The sequence below is a fragment of the Gouania willdenowi genome, chromosome 15 (assembly GCF_900634775.1).
Source record: "Gouania willdenowi chromosome 15, fGouWil2.1, whole genome shotgun sequence".
Classification (NCBI taxonomy): domain Eukaryota; kingdom Metazoa; phylum Chordata; class Actinopteri; order Blenniiformes; family Gobiesocidae; genus Gouania; species Gouania willdenowi.
Window position 1 is genome coordinate 36859841 of NC_041058.1, and position 24000 is coordinate 36883840.

The 24000-nt window shown below is 41.6% G+C and overlaps 2 protein-coding genes across 2 annotated transcripts in view; one reads left to right on the forward strand and one right to left on the reverse strand.

Annotated features, from left to right (window-relative positions):
- Nucleotides 1-10357, forward strand: part of piezo1 (piezo type mechanosensitive ion channel component 1 (Er blood group)) — a 159292-nt gene extending 148935 nt beyond the window's left edge. Inside the window, exon 44 of the mRNA XM_028467785.1 lies at nucleotides 10107-10357. Coding sequence (XP_028323586.1) covers nucleotides 10107-10235 — 129 coding nt within the window. The 3' untranslated portion in view covers nucleotides 10236-10357. The remainder of the gene's footprint in view (nucleotides 1-10106) is intronic.
- Nucleotides 10358-18593: 8236 nt separating this feature from the next.
- Nucleotides 18594-22847, reverse strand: LOC114476331 (uncharacterized). The gene is made up of 2 exons (XM_028467737.1): nucleotides 21582-22847; nucleotides 18594-19931 (listed from the first exon to the last, which is right to left on the reverse strand). Exons 1-2 carry the CDS (start codon nucleotides 22774-22776, stop codon nucleotides 18784-18786), a joined length of 2343 nt encoding a protein of 780 aa, XP_028323538.1. The 5' UTR covers nucleotides 22777-22847; the 3' UTR covers nucleotides 18594-18783.
- Nucleotides 22848-24000: the final 1153 nt, after the last annotated feature.

Here is a 24000-nt window from a genome sequence, read left to right on the forward strand (position 1 = left end):
AGCGACTTGCTCTGGCAGCCTGCTAAAAGAGAATTACAATAATCCAGTCTAGAGGTAACAAAAGCATGGACTAGCTTTTCGGCGTCGCCCTGAGACAGGATAGATCTGATTTTAGCAATGTTACGGAGATGAAAGAAGGCAGTTCTTGAAGTTTGTTTTATGTGAAAGTTGAAGGATAAATCCTGATCAAATAGAACCCCAAGGTTTCTAACAGTTGTGCTTCGTGCCAGAGTAATGCCATCTAGGGCAGTTAGGCTAGCATAGGTTTCTCTAAGGTGTCGTGGGCCCAGTACAATGACCTCAGTCTTGTCTGAGTTGAGAAGAAGAAAATTTTGGTCCATCCAGGCCCTAATGTCCTTTAGACAGGCCTCAAGTTTAGATAGCTGATTTGTCTCACCTGGCTTCATTGATACATACAGTTGGGTATCATCAGCATAGCAGTGGAAGTTAACAGAGTATTTTCTCATAACATTACCAAGGGGGATCATATAGACTCAGAAGAGGATTGGACCTAGCACAGAGCCCTGAGGAACCCCGTAGCTTACTTTAGTGTACACAGAAGACCTATTATTCACGTGTACAAACTGGTACCTATCAGATAGGTAGGACTTAAACCAGTTTAGGGCAGTCCCTGTGATTCCAAGTAATTCCTCTAATCTCTCTAGTAGAATATAGTGATCTATAGTGTCAAAAGCTGCACTAAGATCTAATAAAACCAGCACTGAGAGTCGTCCTTCATCTGAAGCCCAGAGTAGATCATTAGTTACTTTAACTAAAGCAGTCTCTGTGCTGTGTTGAGCTCTAAAACCTGACTGGAAGTCCTCGAACAGGCTGTTGTTTTGAAGAAATTCACAGAGCTGAGCTGCCACAACTTTCTCAAGAATCTTTGAAATAAAAGGAAGATTAGATATAGGCCTGTAGTTTGCTAAAGTGCTGGAATCAAGAGTAGGTTTTTTGAGAAGGGGTTTGATTACAGCTACTTTAAAGGACTGTGGCACGTAGCCTATTGATAGGGATATATTTATTGTCTCCAACAAAGATGGGCAGACCAGGGGAACAACTTCTTTAAACAGCTTAGTTGGGATCGGATCTGAAAGGCAGGTCGATGGTTTGGAGGATGAAATAATAGAGTTAAGTTCCTGAAGTCCTATATGTGTGAAACAGTTTAGGTTAGGCCTATTTACATTTAATGGTACAGCAGGCCCAGGTGAAGGCAGGGAGTGGCTAATTTTATCTCTAATCTTATGAATTTTATGGTTAAAAAATGTCATAAAGTCCTCACAGCTGAGGGCTAGAGGAATCATGGGCTCAATAGAGCTCTGACTTTGTGTTAGCCTGGCTACAGTGCTGAAAAGGTACCTCGGATTATTTTTATTTTCTTCAATTAGTGAGGAGTAGTATGTAGATCGACTATGTCGTAAGGCTGTCATGTATTTACTATGGCTTTCTTGCCAGAGTATTCGTGACTCCTCTGTTTTATTGGAGCGCCACATTCTCTCTAATTTACGGGTTGTTTGTTTGAGTGTGTGAGTTTCAGAGCTAAACCACGGAGCTTTCCTCTGACGTTTAATAGTTTTTTCCCTCAATGGGGCAATTGAGTCCAAGGTGGATTTTAGTAGACTAGCAGAGCTATCGACAAGCAGATCCAGTTGAGAGGGGTTATAATTAATATCATAGTTATTTATTGGATGGTGCACTGAGTTTAAGGCAGCAGGAATGGCCTCTTTAAATTTAGCCACAGCACTATTGGACAGATTTCTACTCCTAACTATTTTATTGCACAGTGCGAGATCCTCTAGGATAATGTTAAAAGATATTAAAAAGTGATCTGATAGCAGAGGATTTTCAGGGTAGACTTTTAGTTCATTAATATCAAGGCCATATGTTAGAACAAGATCAAGAGTATGATTTAAACGATGAGTAGCTTCATTAATAGTTTGAAAAAAGCCAACTGAGTCTATTAGGGACATAAAGGCTGAGCTCAGGCTATCACTATCGTTGTCCACATGGATATTAAAATCTCCTACTATCAGTATTTTATCAGAACTGAGGACTAAGTTTGATATAAACTCAGAGAATTCTGATAGAAATTCAGAATAAGGGCCTGGAGGACGGTAAATTATCACAAATAAGACTGGCTGGCAGGTTTTTGATTCAGTATGAGATAAATTTAGAACCAGGCTTTCAAAGGAAGTGTAACTGGCCTTTGGTTTAGGATAGATTAGGAGAGAGGAATGATATGAACGAGAACCTGACGAAGCAGAATGCAAGTATCGCATGGAAAGCACGACAACTGAAGAAAGGAGGAAAAATTGTGAAAACTTGGACCAGAGGCTGCAGGATTTACATCACACCCCCAGGAGGAGAAAATGGAAAACCCGTTCTAATCCAAAGGATGGAAGACCTGGAAAAATACGAATGAGGTACCTAAAAGTCAAGAACACTGATAAAAATCATGGATATGGAAAGAATCACTAAAAATCATCCACAATATCATCATCATCAACAACGGGAGGTTAATCAAGTAGACGAAGTGGACCCAAACAACTTTTCACACTGGAAACAATACACGAACAGCCATTACTACACAGAGAATGACTTCAAAGTGGAAACAAAGAAGGAAAAAGGTCTGTCACTTGTTCACTGTAATTGTCGGAGTATGTATGCAAATTTTGAAGACATTAAGGATTACATCTCCACATTGTATAATTTTGACATAATAGCACTATCAGAAACTTGGTTGAAAGAAAAAAAAGGCATGGATTTTATGATAAAAGGATATAAATTTGTCTATAAGAACAGATTACATAAGCCAGGAGGAGGGGTAGCACTATTCATAAAAGAAAATATAGAGATGGAGATAATAGAGTCGATGAGTTTAACCGTGGAAGAAGTAATGGAATGTATAACAGTGAAAATTACAAGTCCAGAGGGACGTAAGATAATAATCTGTTGTTTGTATCGTGCACCTGACTGTAAAATAGACATATTTAATGAGAAACTAACTAAAATGATAGAAGAAATTAAAAATAAGAGATTACTGATATGTGGAGACTTCAATATAAACATTTTAAATCCTTTAAAAAATACACACATTGAAGACTTTACTAATTGCATGTACACAAATGGATTAAAACCTCTCATAACGCAACCAACCAGAATTAATAAACACAGCTCAACACTGATAGACAACATCTTCACAAACATACAAAACACAGATCTAAAGAGTGGTATATTAATAAATGACATCTCTGATCATTTACCTATATTTATGATACTAAACACAAAAGAGAAGAAAAACCTTGAAAATCATAACACACAGACATACAGAAGACTGGAAGGAGAAAAACAACTAGAAAACTTTAAACAACAGATAAAAAGACAGACGTGGGAGAGTGTTTTCAATGAAGAAGACGTGAACGTAGCATATGACACATTTACAGACACAATAAAAACAATATACGATAAATGCTGCCCTTTGAAACAAATAACAACCAAAAGTAAAATAAACAAAGTACCATGGATTAATAAGAAAATAGCCAACGTATGCAAAAAGAAAAACATATTATATAAAAAATATATAACAGAAAAAACATTGAAAGCAGAAATACGTTATAAAAAATACAGAAACAAAGTCAATAATTTACTAAGAGAAAAAAAAAGAGAATATTGTGAAAAACAAAAGAGAATAAAAACAAAAACAAAAAATTGTGGGAAATTATAAACACCATAACCATGTGTAAAAGTAAAGAAAAAAATGCAGACCACTTTATAATAAACAATGTAAAAGAATACAATAAAAATATAATAGCACAAGAACTCAACAGTTTTTTCATAAATACTGGAAAAAACACAGAGAAAGGAATAAATAAACACCAAACACTTAAATGGAACCATTTTGACAATGAGAAGAAAGACATTGATAAGTATCTTGTACTTGAAGAAGTAACAGAAGCAGAGGTGGACAGAATAATCACAACCTGTACCTCAAAAAAATCCAGAGACGTTAATAATCTAACTATGAGTCTAATAAAAACCATAACAGCTGAAATAACCCCGCCATTAACATATATAAGTAATCTATCATTCAAGAATGGGGTATTCACAGAAAAAATGAAAATTGCAAAAATCAGACCGATTTACAAGGGTGGAGAAAAATGTAATTTCACTAATTATTGACCTATATCAATATTACCACAATTATCAAAAATTCTGGAAAAACTGTTCATGAAAAGACTCGACAAATTTATAGAAGACAATAATATACTACATGAAGGACAATATGGGTTTAGAAAAGGACGTTCAACAGCAATGGCTATAATTGACATCACGGAGAATATAAGAGAAGCTTTAGAAAAAAAACTATTTGTATTCAGAATTTTTCTGGACCTAAAAAAAGCCTTTGACACAATTAATCATGATATTCTAGAAGAAAAACTTCAAAATTACGGAATAAAGCACAACGCCTTAAAATGGATTAAAAGCTATATGACAAATAGGAAACAATATGTTGACTTTGAAGAACACACATCAAAATGCCAAACCATACAATGTGGTGTTCCACAGGGTTCAATTTTAGGGCCAAAACTGTTCATTCTATACATAAACGACATTTTCAAAGTCACAAATTGCCTCAAACTAACGTTGTTTGCAGACGATACAACCATTCTATGCTCAGGCAAAGACATTAACACTTTAATAAAGTCAACAAATGAGGAACTATTAAAAATTCAGACATGGTTAGATGTAAATAAACTATCCCTAAACGTCAGTAAAACAAAATTCATTAATTTCGGAAAGAGAAAAATAACAGGAGAAATAAGACTGAAACTAAACATGGAAATAATAGAAGAAGTAAAAGAATATAGGGTACTAGGAGTGTGGATGGACGACAAGCTGACCTGGAAAAAACATATACAAATAGTTAAAAACAAAGTTGCTAAAAGCAGTTACATCCTATGGAAGCTTCAACAAATCACTTAAAACAATCTATTCTTCACTCATAGCATCGCACTTAAATTACTGCTCCGAAATATGGGGAAATAACTACAAAACGTATCTTGAACCATTATTTAAACAACAAAAAAAAGCTATAAGAATTTTACATAAAGCACCACACAACACACACACAAACGATTTATTTGTTGAGGCAAAATACCTAAAACTGCAAGAAATAATACACTACAACACACAAATACACGCATTTAGGGCTTCATCTAAAAAACTACCACATCAAATACAAAAACGTTTCACATACAATCAAAATCCCTATGAATTCAGACATAATAATGTGTTTAGACCAAACAGGGTCATATCAAACGTTGGTAAACATAGTACTGTGTATAGAGCCATGAACCTCTGGAACAGCCTTGACGAAGAGACACAACAGTCCGATAATCTGAAAGGATTTAAGGAGAAAACGAGGAGGACATTTTTACACACATACAGATCTCAAGTCAACTCTTCATTAAACTCTACAGCGACGACATGGAACTCATTAACTGGTCATTGAGCACCATCGACAAAATCTTCTCAACGAGGCAATTGCTTCAGCACGAAATACCGTGTCCAAAGGACACATACCCAAGTGGACAGTGGAAGATGTGGAGGACATCTATCTGTTAGGAGTCATGATCTTTGGCCTGCTAATGATGGGGTATGTGTATGTGTATGTGCCTTTCTGATGCATCGTAAGCTGAGGCGACTTTCAGAGGATATGAAGGTTCTCAGAGAGAAGAAGAACTTTATGTTTGGAGAGTTGGAGGAACGTAAACAACGACTGGAAAAGAAAGCTCGAGGAGATACGGAGAAAAAGGACAGTGAGGAGGAGTAACAACAGGAACAATGACTGCAGACGAGAACACATCACATAAAAAAGGACAAAAACAAAAAAAAAAAAAGGGAAGAAACGAGGTTGGATGTAAAATTATCTGTGTTCAAATCAGGGGATGGATCTAGATAAGCATAATGCTTTTTTCCGTCGCCCTTTCCGGCATGAAAAAGGACAAAAAAAAAAAAAAAAAAAAAAAACAATGATGTGATTCTGCTCTGAATGTCAAATGAATTTCTGTGATTGCAACCATGTCGGAAATGAACTGAATAAATAAATAAATAAATAAATAGCTGCTACACCACCTCCACGGCCTATGTCTCGTGGCATATGAGTATTTAAATGACTGGGAGGAGTGGCTTCATTTAAACTAACATATTCATCTTGATACAGAGAGAAGCCATAGGTGCTAAATTTAAGCTAAGCTAAACTAAGCTAAGGACAAAAAGGAAGTTTAAAGGAGATTACACTGCCTCTAAGAGTCGAGGTTGCTTTTTACTTAACCTTCGTTTGTTTAACTGTACGATAAAAGGTTAAAACAAGTGTTTTCAAGGCTAAAATATCAATGACAACAAGTTTGATTAGCGTTAGCAGAACACAGTAGTAGAGCGCTGCTAGCAGCAGTAGAGCGTAAACAGGAAATGATCGATACGTCACCACGTCAGGGAATGATCCAGTGAGCAATCCATTACTACTACTACTATTACCACCACAACCATTACTACTACTACTACTACTATTATTATTACTATTACTACTACTACTATTACTACTAGCACTACCACCACAACTATTAACTACTACTACTATTACTACTACTACTACTACTACTAGCACTACCACCACAACTATTAACTACTACTACTATTACTACTACTACTACTACTATTATTATTACTATTACTACTACTACTACTACTATTATTATTACTATTACTACTACTACTATTACTACTAGCACTACCACCACAACTATTAACTACTACTACTATTACTACTACTACTACTATTATTATTACTATTACTCCTACTCCTACTACTACTACTACTAGCACTACCACCACAACTATTACTCCTACTACTATTACTACTACTACTACTACTATTATTATTACTATTACTACTACTACTACTATTATTATTACTATTACTACTACTATTACTACTACTACTACTATTATTATTACTATTACTACTACTACAACTACTATTATTATTACTATTACTACTACTATTACTACTACTACTACTATTATTATTACTATTACTACTACTACTACTATTATTACTATTACTACTACTACTACTATTACTACTACTACTATTATTATTACTATTACTACTACTATTACTACTACTACTACTACTATTATTACTATTACTACTACTACTTCTACTATTATTATTACTATTACTACTACTACTACTATTACTACTACTACTACTATTATTATTACTATTACTACTACTACTACTATTATTATTACTATTACTACTACTACTACTATTACTACTACTACTATTATTATTACCATTACTACTACTACTATTACTACTAGCACTACCACCACAACTATTAACTACTACTACTATTACTACTACTACTACTATTATTATTACTATTACTACTACTACTACTACTACTACTACTATTATTATTACTATTACTACTACTACTATTACTACTAGCACTACCACCACAACTATTACTCCTACTACTACTACTACTATTACTACTACTACTACTATTACTACTACTACTACTACTAGCACTACCACCACAACTATTAACTACTACTACTATTACTACTACTACTACTACTATTATTATTACTATTACTACTACTACTACTATTATTATTACTTTTACTACTACTACTACTATTACTACTACTACTACTACTATTATTATTACTATTACTACTACTACTATTACTACTAGCACTACCACCACAACTATTAACTACTACTACTATTACTACTACTACTACTATTATTATTACTATTACTCCTACTCCTACTACTACTACTACTACTAGCACTACCACCACAACTATTAACTACTACTACTATTACTACTACTACTACTACTAGCACTACCACCACAACTATTAACTACTACTACTATTACAACTACTACTACTACTATTATTATTACTATTACTACTACTATTACTACTACTACTACTATTATTATTACTATTACTCCTACTCCTACTACTACTACTACTAGCACTACCACCACAACTATTACTCCTACTACTACTACTACTAGCACTACCACCACAACTATTAACTACTACTACTATTACTACTACTACTACTACTATTATTATTACTATTACTACTACTACTACTACTATTATTATTACTATTACTACTACTATTACTACTACTACTACTACTACTATTATTATTACTATTACTACTACTACAACTACTATTATTATTACTATTACTACTACTACTACTATTACTACTACTACTACTATTATTATTACTATTACTACTACTACTATTATTACTATTACTACTACTATTACTACTACTACTATTATTATTACTATTACTACTACTATTACTACTACTACTATTATTACTATTACTACTACTACTTCTACTATTATTATTACTATTACTACTACTACTACTATTACTACTACTACTATTATTATTACTATTACTACTACTACTACTATTATTATTACTATTACTATTATTATTACCATTACTACTACTACTATTACTACTAGCACTACCACCACAACTATTAACTACTACTACTATTACTACTACTACTACTATTATTACTACTACTATTATTATTACTATTACTACTACTACTACTACTAGCACTACCACCACAACTATTACTCCTACTACTACTACTACTATTACTACTACTACTACTATTACTACTACTACTACTACTACTACTACTACTAGCACTACCACCACAACTATTAACTACTACTACTATTACTACTACTACTACTACTATTATTATTACTATTACTACTACTACTACTATTATTATTACTATTACTTCTACTACTACTATTACTACTACTACTACTACTATTATTATTACTATTACTACTATTACTACTACTACTACTATTACTACTACTACTACTATTACTACTACTACTACTATTATTATTACTATTACTACTACTACTACTATTATTATTACTATTACTACTACTACTACTATTACTACTACTACTACTACTATTATTATTACTATTACTACTACTACTACTACTATTACTACTACTACTACTATTATTATTACAATTACTACTACTACTACTATTACTACTAGCACTACCACCACAGCGATGTGTACGCATCGACGCTCAGAGCCCATTTTTCAATTTGGGGCCCCAAAACAAAAAAAACAAAAGTCGATTTCTCATTTCCCGTAATTTCCAAATTTATGGGAACATGCTTGTGTCATATATTCTTTTAAAGATAATTCAGCGTAGATTAAGATTGTGCCTCCCTCAATTCGATTTGGGGCCCACCCCCCTTTTTTTGGCAGTTTCCATTAAAGTTTTCTCATTTATTTATGACTCAAATAATGCGACGGTTGGTGCTACCGAATCATTGACACATACCAATTTATGAATGTGGCCTATTACTACTTATGTACCATTTATCAAATGACTACTCCTCCGTTAATGACTGTTGAATCGTGCTGTAATTTGACATGGATATTCTATGAGCAGATGTCAAGAGCCTCTCTGAAAGGGGGAGATGGGGGCCCATTCCCTTTTCCGGTAATTTCTCAATTTATTGGAACATAGTAATATATCGTTTCAAAGGCAATTCAACGTAGATGGATATTTTACGTCGCACAATTTGATTTGTTTTACTCAGTGGAACTGAGTCATACTAAATTCTCAGGAACGTGGTACGTGCTATTTGGCGCAGAGACGTTCCGCGGACCTGGCCGTAGATCATCAGAACTTGTTTTTCAACTAAAATGAACGCGCTCAAAGACTCCTCAGCTTCTACTGTTGTAGCCGGTATATCAGTATTATGGGTATACTGGGAACGCGTGCATTGAGAAAGATTCTGCACTGTTTGTGGTGTAAAAAAAGAAGCAATTACCGCGATAAAATTTTTTAATGCGTTATTTTTTCATGCAATGAATTAATTGCAATTGATGCATTAAATTGACACACCTAGATATAATATCATATTTATAATAATATGTGTGTGTGTTATGATCCATGTTTAAAGCCATGAATGATGTGTGTTTGTTCAGGTACGAGAAACAGGAGAACTGGAGTTAGAAGAGGAACTTTACTCCAAACTGATCTTCCTGTATCGATCTCCCGAGACTATGATCAAATGGACCAGAGATGTCCACGGCCACGCTCGAGCCCGACACTGAGAAGCTACGCATTAGAAGGACCTTTACATATCATGAGAGGAAGTGTGGGACACCACACCTTCTGAACACTTTGGAGATTTGCACCAATGAGCTTCCAGTGTGAAGCTGCTTGTTCACTAGAGTGTAACCAAAGAAGAGGATGAAAGCTCTGAGCTCCTCCAATCAGCTGTGCTCAACCTGTAGGAGGAGCCACGCCCTCACCCATTGGGAGAGTCTGCCCTGGTCATGCGTGACCCAATGAGCTCAGGTTATTTTTACTCTGGTAAAAAGTGTTGCTTGGTTTTTAGACTCTGACGTCCCGGGTTCAGGGACTGGTTGAGCTTCTTTATGAGTCATTTTTTATAACACTTTAATCTAAACATTACAACTAAGATTGAGTGCATGAAAACTGAAAGGACTTTAATTTGTATAGATTTGTGCAACATTTTAAAGCACAATGTACTTACAAAGTCTTACTGTGTACATTTGTCTAGTTTCTTAATAAAAATCATCAGAATGTTTAAAATCCTACAAAATGGTGTTAATGCTGATTTATTTAATATCCACTTGTACATAATCATAACTATAATTAAAACGGCAAGCATTGATAACGGACCCTCAGACCTGTCAAGGCACGAGGCAATGCCTTCCTACCGGCCGCATTCCAAGTCAAACTTCATTCTGTACGGCGCAAAGTTTGGTTTCAGAGTGGGGCATCCGTCTCCTGTGAACGTCTATGTGGTGCCACTGAATATTTTTTTACACATTAAGTAAAAATGATTGTCATAAAATGTCCTTATGCTCCCTTATGCTCTAGAAAAGGGTTAGAATTAGGTAAATTGGTTATGGGACTCGATGAACCCCCCGAACAGTCCTTGGACCATCCAGTTTGGAATAGCTAATCAAAGGCAAGACACGGGCCGGCGAATGTCGTCCACATCCCACCAAACCGTGCACATTCGTCAGAAATTATGTTAAGATGGATCAGTAGAGTGAGTGTGAAGGAAAGAGAGCTAGAGTTTGTGTAAGAAGTGTAGCACATGGGGGGGCCCAGCAGTAGGCAAACTAAAGACCGTCAGCCACCACTGTGTCTTCTTGACCCGGCCCAGAAAAACAATGTGAAGGCAATGAGGTGATGTGGAACAGGAATGGGGCGTGGAATGTAGCATAAAATGTAATGGTCAACCCTAACCCCATATTTATATTATATACACTTTATCTCTATAGCGCTAAGTACAACAAGTCATCTCAACACACTTCACAAAATATAAAGCTGTATATGCTCTAGTAGTATTATTGCCTATTTATTCTCTCCTATAGTGCAAATCCTGAATGATTTGAAAAAATTCAAAACTGGTCCACGGGCATCTAAGAAAGACCTGGACAATGCGCAGCAGGTGGCATCACACGACTTGCGTTTCTGTGAGTTCATAGCGCATGGGAGCACTCCAGGCAACCTGTTGGCAACAGAGGACCTGAGGTTTCCACTGAGGATGGACCGGATAAGAAGGCAAGGGTTCCTGTAGTCCATATATAGTAGTACATGTTCAAAGTTAAGACCATTAACTCATTCAGTGCCAGCCATTCTCAGATTTTCAACCCCCCTCAATGCCAGCTGTTTTTGAGCATTTTGACTGATTTTAAAGACCCACAGAACATTTTCTACTATGACTATCTGAAATTTGACACCAGATTCTGAAAGATTGAAACCTCTACGTTCATTTTAAAAATTTTGTTTCTGGCTCGTTTCGTTCTTTTGTAATCAGCTGTTGAATAGAGCAAGTTTTACACAAATCTTCAGTTTCAGAGGAAAAAGCTGAGAAAAAAGCCTTTTTCTAAAAAATCCTGTCAGTGACTTTAAAGTTAATATTTTTTTTTTGCTTTAGTGACAACTCTAACATCTGAACATTGTTTCCTTATATAAAACAAAACAAAAAAAAAACACAGACTGGGCTTTTGTTGATAAAATTATTATTTTGCTATCTGGGTCAGAGTTGAATTGATTTCTTACTGTATTTTGGTGTTCCTCCAAGTCTCTCCCCCATCAGTCTGCACACACGTAACTTCCTCTTCCTCCCCGACATACAGAGTGTCACTGCTTGGCCTGTTTTTTTTATAGTTTTATCTCACAATCGCCACATTATCCATGAATTCCGCACTTTCTCTGGTCGGAGTGTGCACTGCTGTGCGCTGCCGGGAACATCAGCTCTGTACGTAGGATTAGGGTTAGGGTTATAGGCAAGAAAACCACTTTTTACGGTACGTTTTTGGCCAATAACTCTTGATCGGAAGGTCGTAGCGCCAAAAGCTTGGAAACAGCCCTCCATAAGTCAATTTGACCCGATCTACGTGTGTTGGAATTTTTTCTCTACGACTTACGGTTCCGGAGATATCGCACTTTTTTGCGAAAATGAACGGTAGGTTTTTGGAGGTTTTTTGCAGATAACATTTGATAGGAACGTACCATTTACATTTTGATGGTGGCAATCCCAACTAAGTCAATATAGGCCTTTCAAACGGTACCACCCACGTACCTGTGCGATCTTTCGTTTCCGAGATATGGTGATGCAAAAATTTCTCATTTTTCGCACACGAAAATTTCAAAGTGCTGTAGCTTTGCGCAGGAATGTGTGAGAAACTTGAAACTTGGTAGACATGTGGGAAACTCATGTAGCTTTCGAAAGGTATCAGCCCGATGTCTTCGTTCGGTTCCCGAGATATTGCGATTTTTCGAATTTTCGTTAAATGCTAACTTTTGAACGGAAGGTCGTAAAGACTTGGGGGTGGTACCGTTGGAAAGCCCGTACCCGAATTATAGCAGACGAACGTTGATTGCATCCTTTTAGCACCTTCCTATCAAAAGATACAGGCCATTTTGTACCTGCCATAGTCGGAGACTGGAGGCAAAAATTGACTGTGTTGACTTTGTATGGAAAATTGTGATATTCACAGAAAAGCCATTTCTGGGCCTTCTGATTCGATTGAACACAACTTCCGGTTTTTGGTTGAGGTGAGTGTAACTCCACCCCCTGACTAGATAGGAGGGCGGGACCAGAGCGAGCCTTTGTTTTAAGAGACTGGCTTTCCACTGGCACCACTTTCAAGGCTGTAGGAGGACGTTTGGCATGCAACCTCAAATTTCGCCAGGAAGTGGAGGCGGTAGCGGTTAAGGTTAGTATTAGGGATCATGTCCAGGTATAGTAAAAAATAGAAGGTAAGTGTTAGGGTTAGGGTTAGGGTTAGGTTATAGGTGAAAAAACCACTCCTAATGACCGAAAAACGGAGGGTTAGGGTTAGAGGGTTAGGTAGGGTAATGTGTTTTCTCGATGAGACCCCCGGGGGAGTTCGAGGACCCCCCCAGTTAGATAGGGAATCAAAGGTAGGCACGGGCCGACGCTTGTTATTCATGTTCCTCTCGTCTTTGTGTCACACATCAAGAGGTTTTGTGAATTTGTATCAGTGGGTGAGGTGTCCGTGCAGTGTGGTGACTGTATGACAGGCGTCAAGGTGGGAGGAGGATGGATGCATCCATCCCACTTTGTGTCTGATTGGACAAACCCGTTGTAAATTGGAACTATGTGTGTGTAATGGAATGAGGGATCATAGAACTGTAGCTGAGGAACAGAAGCAGGAGCCTGTCTGGGCTTCACCACAACTGGGTCTGTGTGGACCTCGTCTCAGTTTCCAGTCTCCACCCCATTGCCTGTGGTGAGGAATGGGGTGGAGATGGAAGTGGTTGGTGTGTTCTTGTTCGTTTTATTCTGGGTTTTATTCTAGGTTTAGGTGTTAACCTTATCTTTAGAATTGTTGTATTTTAAGAGGAAAAGGGTTTTTTTGGGGGGGGGCAGGATTTAGGTTCTGTAAAGACCCTAATTTTACTTTACTTTTTTTCGGGGGGGGGGGGGGGGGGCAGCCATTTTGTTTTCGGGGGCCATTTTGTTTTCGGAAGTCGTTTTGTTATTGTTGGGGTTAGGGTTAGGGTTTTAGGTTTAGGGTTAGGGTTAGGGTTAGGTATAGGCTTAAGGTTAGGTTTAGGGTTAGGTTTAGGATTTTAGGGTTAGGATTGGGTTTTAGGTTTAGGATTAGATATAGAGCCTCGAATTTGGCCAGGGAGTGGAGGTGGTAGCGGTTAGGGTTAGTGTTAAGGATCATGTCCAGTTGTAGAATAACATTTTAAAATTTAGGGTTAGGGTTAGGTTTAGGTTTAGGATTGGGTTTTAGGTTTAGGATTTTAGGGTTAGATATAGAACCTCGAATTTGGCCAGGGAGTGGAGGCGGTAGCGGTTAGGTTTAGTGTTAAGGATCATGTCCAGTTGTAGAATAATATTTAAAGGGGTTAGGGTTAATTAAGGGCTTAATTGTGTTTTTCTTAAGTTTTGGAGGTAAGTTTCCAGAGGAGAGTGCAGGATTGGGTGGACGGACTTAATCCTCCTCAACCCCTAAAAAAGATTCCCAATGGGACCAGATTTTTTCACCCGTGCTCGTGGTCCAGTGTATTTGGTCTCGGTGTGTGCGGAACTGGAAGGGTGGAATCATCGGTATGTGTTGTTTGGATCTCAGGAGTGCTTGGTTGATGAGTCTTAGTGTTGTCTGTTTTGGTGGGTCCAGATTGGTGGAAAAATTTAATAGAGGTATATAGATTTGGGCGCAAGGAAAGGTGTCCTGTGCTGAGGTTAGGAGTTTCTGAATTTGTTGTTTGATTGTGGAATGTAACATGTTTTCTCTGTTGTTAATGCCGAAAGACAAGATTACTTTTTGGACCTGGTCCGTTGTTGGTGTTTTTAGTCTTAGTAAGTGTATTGCGTGTGCTATTTTAGCTCCTGGATAGCAGTCTACTTGTACTTTGTCGTTTTTTATTTTGGGGAGGTTGGCCAAGTTGGAGTCTCCTATGATAAGTATTGGACGTGTGGGTCGTAAAGACCAGTTGTTGTATTTGTTGCCCTGGTGTTCGTGTCTTGTGTAGCAGGGGTGGTCTTCTGCAAAATGTTGTAGTTCCCTCTGTAGTTGGTCTGGGTCCAATGGTCCCGGGGGAGTTGAGGAGATGCAGGTTGGCCTTGTTAAGTTGTTATTGTGGATTTGGATTTGTTCAATGGGTTTTTGATTTGTTAATCTTTGGATTTTAACTCTTAATTCTTTGGCTGTTGTGGGGGTTGATTTATCTGTTTGGGTGGTTTGTATTATTTGGGTTGTTTGGGGTTTTTTTGGGGCGGGGGGAAGTGGGGTATCCTCTTCCATTGGCTCATTTGTGAGCAAGGCTATGGGTGTTTCGGTCCCCTCTGTGTTTTGATCACCCTCTGGTTGGGTCAGGTCCAGGGTGATGTTTTTCCCTGGTATTGGGTTCAGGTTGCTGGTTGTGAGTGTGTCCATCCCCGGTACTGCAAGGGTCTGTTGGGCGTCTGGTGTGGAACCTGTTGGACTCGGTTGGTTGGGTGTGTGGGTGTTGGTTTCTGTTTGGTTTGTTGTTTTTAGTGGTCTCCTTTTCTTCCCTCGTGGTAGTTTGGTGTTATCTTGGGTAATATTAAGGCCTAGTTGCACTAATTTTTCACATACTTCGTTGAGAGTATTTGAGTGACAATTTGGGTAGGATTTGTATATCCAGCATAAGGCTATGGTCCAGGCTCTTTCATCTTCTTCCCATGGGAGGTTTTTTAGTTCCTGTAAAAGATTGGTAACTTTGTTGGCATAGTGATCTTTTAGTATAATCTTGGTTGTGTGGGACCAATTTTTGCTGTTTCCGGATAAAAACAGGTCCGCATTGTTGTCAGGGAAGGCTGGTTTGACGTACTTATCCAAGTGGTGCTGTAGATCCTGGATGAATTTTGGTGTGAAGTTTTGTTCTTCTGCACGTTGTAGGATTGAGAGGTGGTGGTGTAATTTGACTAGGTTGAACATGTGTCTTATCAGTTTTTGGAAGTTGGTGTGTTCGGGTTCAGCAGCCATTTTGTTTTCGGGGGGCCATTTTGTTTTTGGAAGCCCTTTTGTGTTTCTTGTTTTTGGATTTGGATGGTCTTTTGTTTTAGGGTTGTCTTCTAAGTTGTTTGGGGTTCAGTCTGGTGTACGATAATTTTGTTTAGCCTCGTTACTCTATCTTTTGGTGAAGACAAATTGTCAGTAGTGGACCTTTGGATCGACGGACGTTTCGGCCTTTGTTCACTATACGCCCTCCCCAAAGGCGGCCCTGCCAGCGGTGATCAAACGCTGGAGTGTGTCTTCTTTTGAATCTAAGCCCGGTAAGTAAGTAAGTAAGTAAGTATTTATTTATAAAGCGCTTTTCGCAGATAAAATCACAAAGTGCTGTACACAGAAACAATAAACATACATTTACATCACATGTGTAGCATCATAAAAGGGCAGTAAAAATAAAAAATAAAATCTTGTTAACTAAAAGCTTTTTTGAAAAGCGAAGTCTTCAAATGTTTTTTAAAAGTGTCCACGCAGTTCATCTCCCGGAGAGACTGGGGCAGACCATTCCAGAGTCTGGGGGCTGCAGCCTGGAACGCCAGGTCTCCTCTGGTTTTAAATTTAGTTTTTGGGAACCTTAGTAGACCCTGACCTGAGGATCGAAGGCTGCGTCCTGAAGTGTAGGGACACAACATGTCTGAAATGTATAGAGGAGCCTGGCCATGCAAAGCCCGGAATGTTAGAACCAGTATTTTATATTCAATCCGGAAATTGACAGGGAGCCAGTGCAGGGAGGAAAGTATCGGGGTAATGTGTGATGTTCTGGACGTACCGGTCAAAAGTCTGGCAGCAGCATTTTGGACCATTTGGAGTTTACACAGGGTCGACTTATTAAAACAGGTAAAAACTGAGTTACAGTAGTCAATGCGGGACGAAATAAAAGCATGGATGACCAGTTCCAGATCAGGTTTGGACAGTAGATGCCTCACTTTTGAGATATTTCTCAGATGGTAAAAACCGTTTTTAGTCAGTTGACGACAGTGGCCCTCCAAAGACATCGATTGGTTAAACACAACCCCAAGATTTCTGATGCTGGATTTCACTGATGAACCCAAATCACCGAGAGAGTTCTTAATAAGTGGGATCTTTTTATCAGGGGCGATGATCAGAGTTTCTGTTTTGTTGGGGTTTATCTGGAGGTAGTTTGATGAAAACCAGTTTTTGATGCATGAGATACAGTCCAAGAACTCAGGTAAAAAGTGAAACTCTGAGTCATTAAAAGAGCAGTATAACTGGATATCATCAGCATAAAAATGATAAGAAACATTTTTAAAACCACGGATCAACCGACCAAGAGGCATCAGGTACAATAAAAACAAAACAGGCCCCAGAACAGAGCCCTGGGGTACTCCACATGACAGGGTGGACACATTGGACATTACATCATTAAAAGCCACATTAAAAGTTCTACCATTTATATACTAGGCAAACCACTGTAGTACAGCACCAGAAAACCCCATTCCTGATTTGAGACGATGGATCAGTGTGTTGTGATCTACGGTGTCGAAAGCAGATGTTAAATCCAATAAAGTTAAAACTGTATAGCGACCAGAATCAGCAGCCATCATCACGTCACTGGAAACCTTCACAAGGGCAGTTTCAGTGGAGTGGATCGACCTAAAACCAGATTGATATTTATCATAAAGATCATTATCTTCCATGAATGATGTTAGCTGCTTGGCTACCACTTTTTCCATCATTTTTGACATGAAGGGAAGCTTATTAATGTTACTGTTTTTGGCTCGTCAGCCTAAGATTTATTTTAGTTTTTTAGGAGTAAAACAGGAAAAAGAAACGTTTTTTGGAGGGTAGCTGTAAATAAGGAGACAGCAAGTAGCTGGTTTTCCTTGAGGCTGGGATGTTTTAAGTGGAAAGTCCACCTAGTCTGTTATTTTAGTTTTTTGCAAAAGGTGTCCACGGTCTGGTTTTTGGTTCTGTCCGGGGAGGGCTCACTTCTTCCTGTGACCAGTTGGATTTAGGGTTGGTTCTTTGTTGATGTAGGGGAAAGCTGAAGGATGGTCTAGGTCCCGGTGCTCCCATGGTCTAACCCCTAAGGTGGGTTAGAGGGTGGAGTTGGTTTTGGAGGGAGGATGAGAATTTGAAGGAGATCAATTGTTTTTTTAGGGGAGTTTTTCAAATTTAGTACGTTTGTGGTGCAAGATGTGTGAGGCTACTCCTCAAAGAAAATTGAGCTTCGATTAAGGCCTTATAGCTCGAGACCACCACACCCTGAGTGCTGTCCTAGAGTCGGACCAGGGGGGCCGTATATTGTGTTTCAATCAGGAGGACGGCGACTGTGTGCTTTTGAGAGCAGCTTTATTTTTGTTAACATTACCCACAATTCCCCGGGAGACCGGACTCCCGCTTACGTCACACTGTCGACGCACACACCTACAAATATGCAGGTCACAGTGGTATGTAACATTTACCCCCCCCCTTAAAACATCTGAACAATGGTCATGAGCTAAGACCCCCCCCCTTTAGTGCACAAACTAACATCAAGGCCAAACGGCCAACCTGGCTAGATAAACCGGGTAGACTGCCGGTTTACCCGCATAGCCCGGTGGATTATTCTGCCACCTCACAGGCTATACACTATGCTGGTGCATTAAAAGTCAGTAAAATAGTCATCGAGGTACAAGGGCCTCTGGCGAGCTCGGACCGGACGGGGTCCAACCCGCAGGGGTTCAGCCCGCACATCTGGTACAGCCTGGGTCTCCGCCAGTACATCTGGAAGGTCCCAGACCCCACTGGTGCAGCGTGGATGAGCTGCGGCTTGCTGATCCGCCACAGACGGTTGCTTCACCCGCCGGAGGCGGCTGACATGCCAGCGTGAACCATCGGTAACGCGGAAGGTGGCTGGCCCCAGTTGTGCTGTGATCTGTGTTGGTGCAGACCAGAAAGAGAGCAGCTTGTGCGATCGAGTGGGTCGCCGGACTCGGACCCAGTCTGATACTGTGAGTGTAGGCGGTTTCACACGGTGTCTCCTGTCAAACCACCGCTTCATTGTACGTTGCTGCTGATCCACTCTGTCGCCTGGGGAGGGTGTTGCTGTTGAAGTAACTCTCACCGGAGGGCGCAGTCGGTCCAACGGAAGTTGTAATTCACGCCCTAGCATCAGTAGGGCTGGAGAGTTGCCAGTGGTAGTGTGGGGTGTTGCTCTGTAGTGCAGTAGGGTGCTCTGCAGTGATGTTGAGAACGACAGGCCATCTGCCATGTGTGCTCTGAGCCCGTTCTTAAGGGTCTGATTAAACCTCTCCACGCCTCCGTTGGCCTGCGGGTGGTAAAAGGCAGTCTTAATGTGCTTTATCCCCCTCCCCTCTGTAAAAGCCACAAAGTCAGCCGAAACAAACTGAGGCCCGTTATCAGTGGTGATGGCGTCAGGGACACCCCAGCGAGCGAACAAAGAGGAGAGGAAACCGATGACCACTGTAGTGGTGACAGACCCGGCAGGCAGCACCTCCGGCCATTTGGAGTGGAGATCGTAAGCTACCAGGAGGAAGCGCTGATGCTGAGGGGTGCCATGAAGTTCACCACAAATGTCCACCTGTATGTGGGTCCAGGGAGCCCGAGGCCACGGCACGGGCTGCAAGGGTGGGGGCGGGGGAGAGCCGGTCTTACCACTGGTGAGGCAGGCTGTACAGTTTCTGACCAGGTCCTCGATGTCGCGGTCAATGCCCGGCCACCAGACCAGGCCCCTGCAGCGTTGTTTGACCCTCACGACGCCCAGATGGCCGTCGTGGACCATGGCCAGGACCCGTTCTCTCAAAGTGCTCGGGACCACTGTGCATAGCCCTCTCGCCACGCAGACGTCATTCCAGCAGGAGAGGTCCCCTCTGACCCGGTGAAAGGGCGCTAGTTCCTCAGGAACCCTGGCAGGCCAGCCGTTACGAATGAAAGTGCAGAGCTGGGTGAGAACAGGGTCCTGTGCAGAGGCCGACTGAAGGTCTTTCAGTGAAACAGCTGCCTCGAGGGGCGTGTGAAGCAAGTGGATCAGTTCCGGTTCTGAGGAATCCTGGCTGGTGTCTGGTGCAGAGGCAGGTGTGGCTCTGGAGAGGAGATCTGCTACCACATTCTCCCTGCCTGGGGTAAACTGTGTGGAGAAGTTGTATGCCTGCAGCCTCTCAGACCACCGGTAAAGCCGCAGCGGTTTGTGGCCTGAACCTGTTGTGACTAGGAGGGCCGTGAGGGCCTGGTGGTCGGTCCGTAGTGTGAAATGTCGACCGTAGAGGTACATGTGCCACCGCTCACATGCCCAGACGCAGGCTAGCGCCTCCCTTTCTCCCACAGAGTACTTCTGTTCCGTTGGAGTAAGCGCTCTAGAAGCGAACGCCACTGGACGCTCAGTCCCTTGGTGAGATTGAGACAGGACCGCACCTACCGCAGTGTTGGATGCATCGCAGGTCACGAACGTCGGGCTGTCGAGGTCAAAGTGGGCCAGAACAGGTGAAGAGGTCAGTTGTGACTTAAGCCGGCGGACTGCAGCTGAGCACGCAGGAGACCAGATCCAGGGTGCATCCTGCTTCAGGAGAGCACGCAGCGGCGCAGTAGTGTCTGAGTAGAGGGGAAGGAAACGTAAGTAAAACGCAGTCATCCCCAGAAACGATGATAGTTGCGCCGGGCAGGAGGGTTCAGGCAGACGCAGGATAGCATCGACATTTGAGTGCAGCGGACTTAGCCCCTCAGCGGTCAAGCGGAACCCCACAAACTCAATAGCCTGAGCGGCGAAGATGCACTTCTCCCCATTCAGTGTGAGGTTGTGACCGGCGAGCACATCCAGCACCCTGGAAAGGCGGTCGTCATGCAGGGCGGATGTTGCTCCGTGCACCACAATATCGTCCAGGTACACAACCACCCCAGGAATACCTGCGAAGATGGTGGCCATGATTTTCTGGAAGCAGCTGGGAGCGGAGCTGAGTCCAAAGGGCATCCGCGTGTAGCGAAAGACCCCCATGTGGGTCACAAAGGCGGTGAGGTTGCGGCTGCCAGGGTGTAGGGGAACCTGCAGGTAGCCCTGGCGAAGGTCAAGCTTCGAGAAGACTGTTGAGCCATGAAACTGTGCAGAGAGCTCCTCCACTGTGGGCAGTGGGTATCTGTCCGGGACCACCGCTTTGTTTACCTGTCTGAGGTCGACACAGGGGCGGAGGCCGCCTGTCTTTTTCTTTGCCACCACCAGGTTGGAGATCCAGGGCGATGCATCGACTCGTTCGATGATGCCAGCATCCAGCAGTGTCTGTAGCTCGCCAGTGACATCATCACGCAAAGTGAGGGGCAGCCTGCGCAGAGGTTGGATGACAGTCTTCACAGCTGGGTCTATGAGCGGTTGGTGGTTGAAGGCGGTGAGGCAGCCCAGCCCAGTGAAAAGCGACGGCCAGCGCAGCTGCCATGGCGTGGTCACGGTCAGGATAGCAGCACCCAGATTGTCAGTGATGGCGAAACCCAGGGCGCAGAACAGGTCAAAACCGAGGAGGTTGGCACCATGCCGAGACACCTGGAACGTAAATGCTGGGAGGGTCCTAGATCCATAACGAACAGAAAAGGTAGCAGTGCCCAACATGTTAATTTTAGTGTGTCCATAGCCGTACAGCTCCTCTGCTCCTGCTTTGATAGTGTGTCTGGGAAAGAGTCGCCGAACCGTGGACTCACTGAGAAGAGACCTGGAGGCAGCCGTGTCCAGTAGCAGCGGTAAACACACGTTATCCAGCTCCACCGTGCACCAGGTGAAAGGTCTGTTGTTGGCACCCACCGAGTGAATGGTGGTCGGGCTTGATGGGCGGGATGAGTGGCGCTGGGTTCTTGTGGGAGCGGGTGCTGAGCGGCACACCTTAGCAAAGTGATTGAGCCTACCGCAGCGTTGACATCTCTGTCCCGTAGCTGGGCAAACCGGTGCCCTTGTGGCGTGGGAATACGAGCCACAGTTCCCGCATGGCCGGCGTGCTGAGGCACCCTGACGTCCCGCGACGTTAACCTCGAGCTCGGTGTGAGGAAAAGCGGGGCCGGGAGCCTGGTCTGCCGGTGTCACAGTCTGAGCTAGCGGAGTGGAGAGAGAAGGAGGTGGACCTGTAGCCGTTAGCCGCGATGCTAGCAGAGCAGCCGACTCAAGCTGAAACGCCATTTCCACTGCCTTAGACAGAGTTGTGTCGTCCGGGGACAAAAGCAGTCTCTCACGCAGTTTGTGATCAGCTGCGTGTTCGGCTAACTGATCCCGAATAAACTCGTCCTCTAGGTGTTCAAATTTGCAAACGCTAGCCAAGCATCGGAGGTCCGTGACGTACTGATGGACGGACTCACCGGGCCTCTGTCGGCGCTGTCTGAAGATGATTCGCCGGACGATGACGCTCTGTGGAGCAGCGAAATGTCCGGTCAGTAAGGCAACACAGTCCCGATACTTATCCGCGGGGCCGAGCGTGCGGAAAATACGTTGTCCCTCGTTTCCCAGGCTGTGGATGAGCAGAGCCTTTAGCCTAGCATCGCTAGCATCAACGATACCGGCGGCGGCGATGAACGTCTCAAAGGACTCAAACCAGCGGGGCCACGGGATCGGCGGCTCGCCCGGCAAAGCGAGGAACGGAGAGACAGGTGAGACGGGAAAAAACTCCATCCTTGTCGCCAATATTGTGTTTCAATCAGGAGGACGGCGACTGTGTGCTTTTGAGAGCAGCTTTATTTTTGTTAACATTACCCACAATTCCCCGGGAGACCGGACTCCCGCTTACGTCACACTGTCGACGCACACACCTACAAATATGCAGGTCACAGTGGTATGTAACACCGTATACTCACAACCTGATTGACTAAGGCCTTAGTTGTCACCGTTAGGTATCCAGCCTCAGTCAAGTCAATCAGCCTGCAGAGTTGGTTGATCCTCTCCGGTTTCTGCCTCCTGGTGGAGGGGAGGTCCGCTGCTGCCTCCTGGTGGAGGGGAGGTCTTCTTGCTGCCTCCTGGTGGAGGGGGGGTCTTCTTGCTGGTCCGGGTTTCTAGAAGTTGGCTCTTTAGAAATGGTTTTTATAAAAACCTTTGGGGTAAAAGTTTATTTGGCTATCTAAGTTGGGTTTTGAAAAAAAACATTTAAGGATGCTTTAGTAGATGTAGAAGGCTGCTGCTGCTGTATAACAAATATATAAATGTATAACAAATAAGTAGTTATTTGTATACATAGATGTATTATGAACATCCAGACAAATAACAGTTCACAACTTTTCCAACCAAAATATTGTACTCTGCCTACCTGCAAGTTGTGCCGCAAAAACAAGCACATTTCAAGGCTTAACAGAACATGGTCATTGAAATTATGGAGTACATCTGTCCACTCCTGGTATCTATACATCATATTACACTGTGGACACTGCTTGAAATATGTTGAGACATCTGGAGGGGGAAAGTAAATAAAACTGTAATATATAAACACAATTTATGTCAAAAGTGAAACAAATAAATGACTTACTGTCAATTATCCCAATCATTGTGATAATCTTTCCCTTTTTGGTGATTTTGGAAGAATTTCCAAGCCGTACTGATCCTGGGCAAAGGGTACATGTTGTTTCTTTTGGTTCAAGCTCCGTCAAAAAGTCTGTTAGAGTTTTTGTTTTTATGAGCTCTTCTGGAATATTTTGTGGGAGTCTTTTTTGAAAGTACAAATACTCCACCAGCTGCTGTAATGGTTGATCTGATGGTGGATATGCCGAGCTTGGAGGTCTTTCAGGTGTGGATGGTGTAGCTAACACTGTTTTAATTTAAAATGTTTGAATCAGTCCGAAACAAGTGCCATTTAGAAATGTTTTTGTGTACACATGACAATCTTGGTTTTGCACAAGGACAGTGCCA

What these genes read in the sequence shown, in the direction of transcription:
- LOC114476331 (XM_028467737.1), bottom strand. Translation starts at nt 22,776, where the DNA reads ATGGAGTTTTTTCCCGTCTCACCTGTCTCTCCGTTCCTCGCTTTGCCG. An exon ending in TGACAATCTGGGTGCTGCTA is followed by an intron (nt 19,932 to 21,581) that starts TCCTGACCGTGA and finishes TGAGAGAACGGG; the next exon opens with TCCTGGCCATGGTCCACGAC.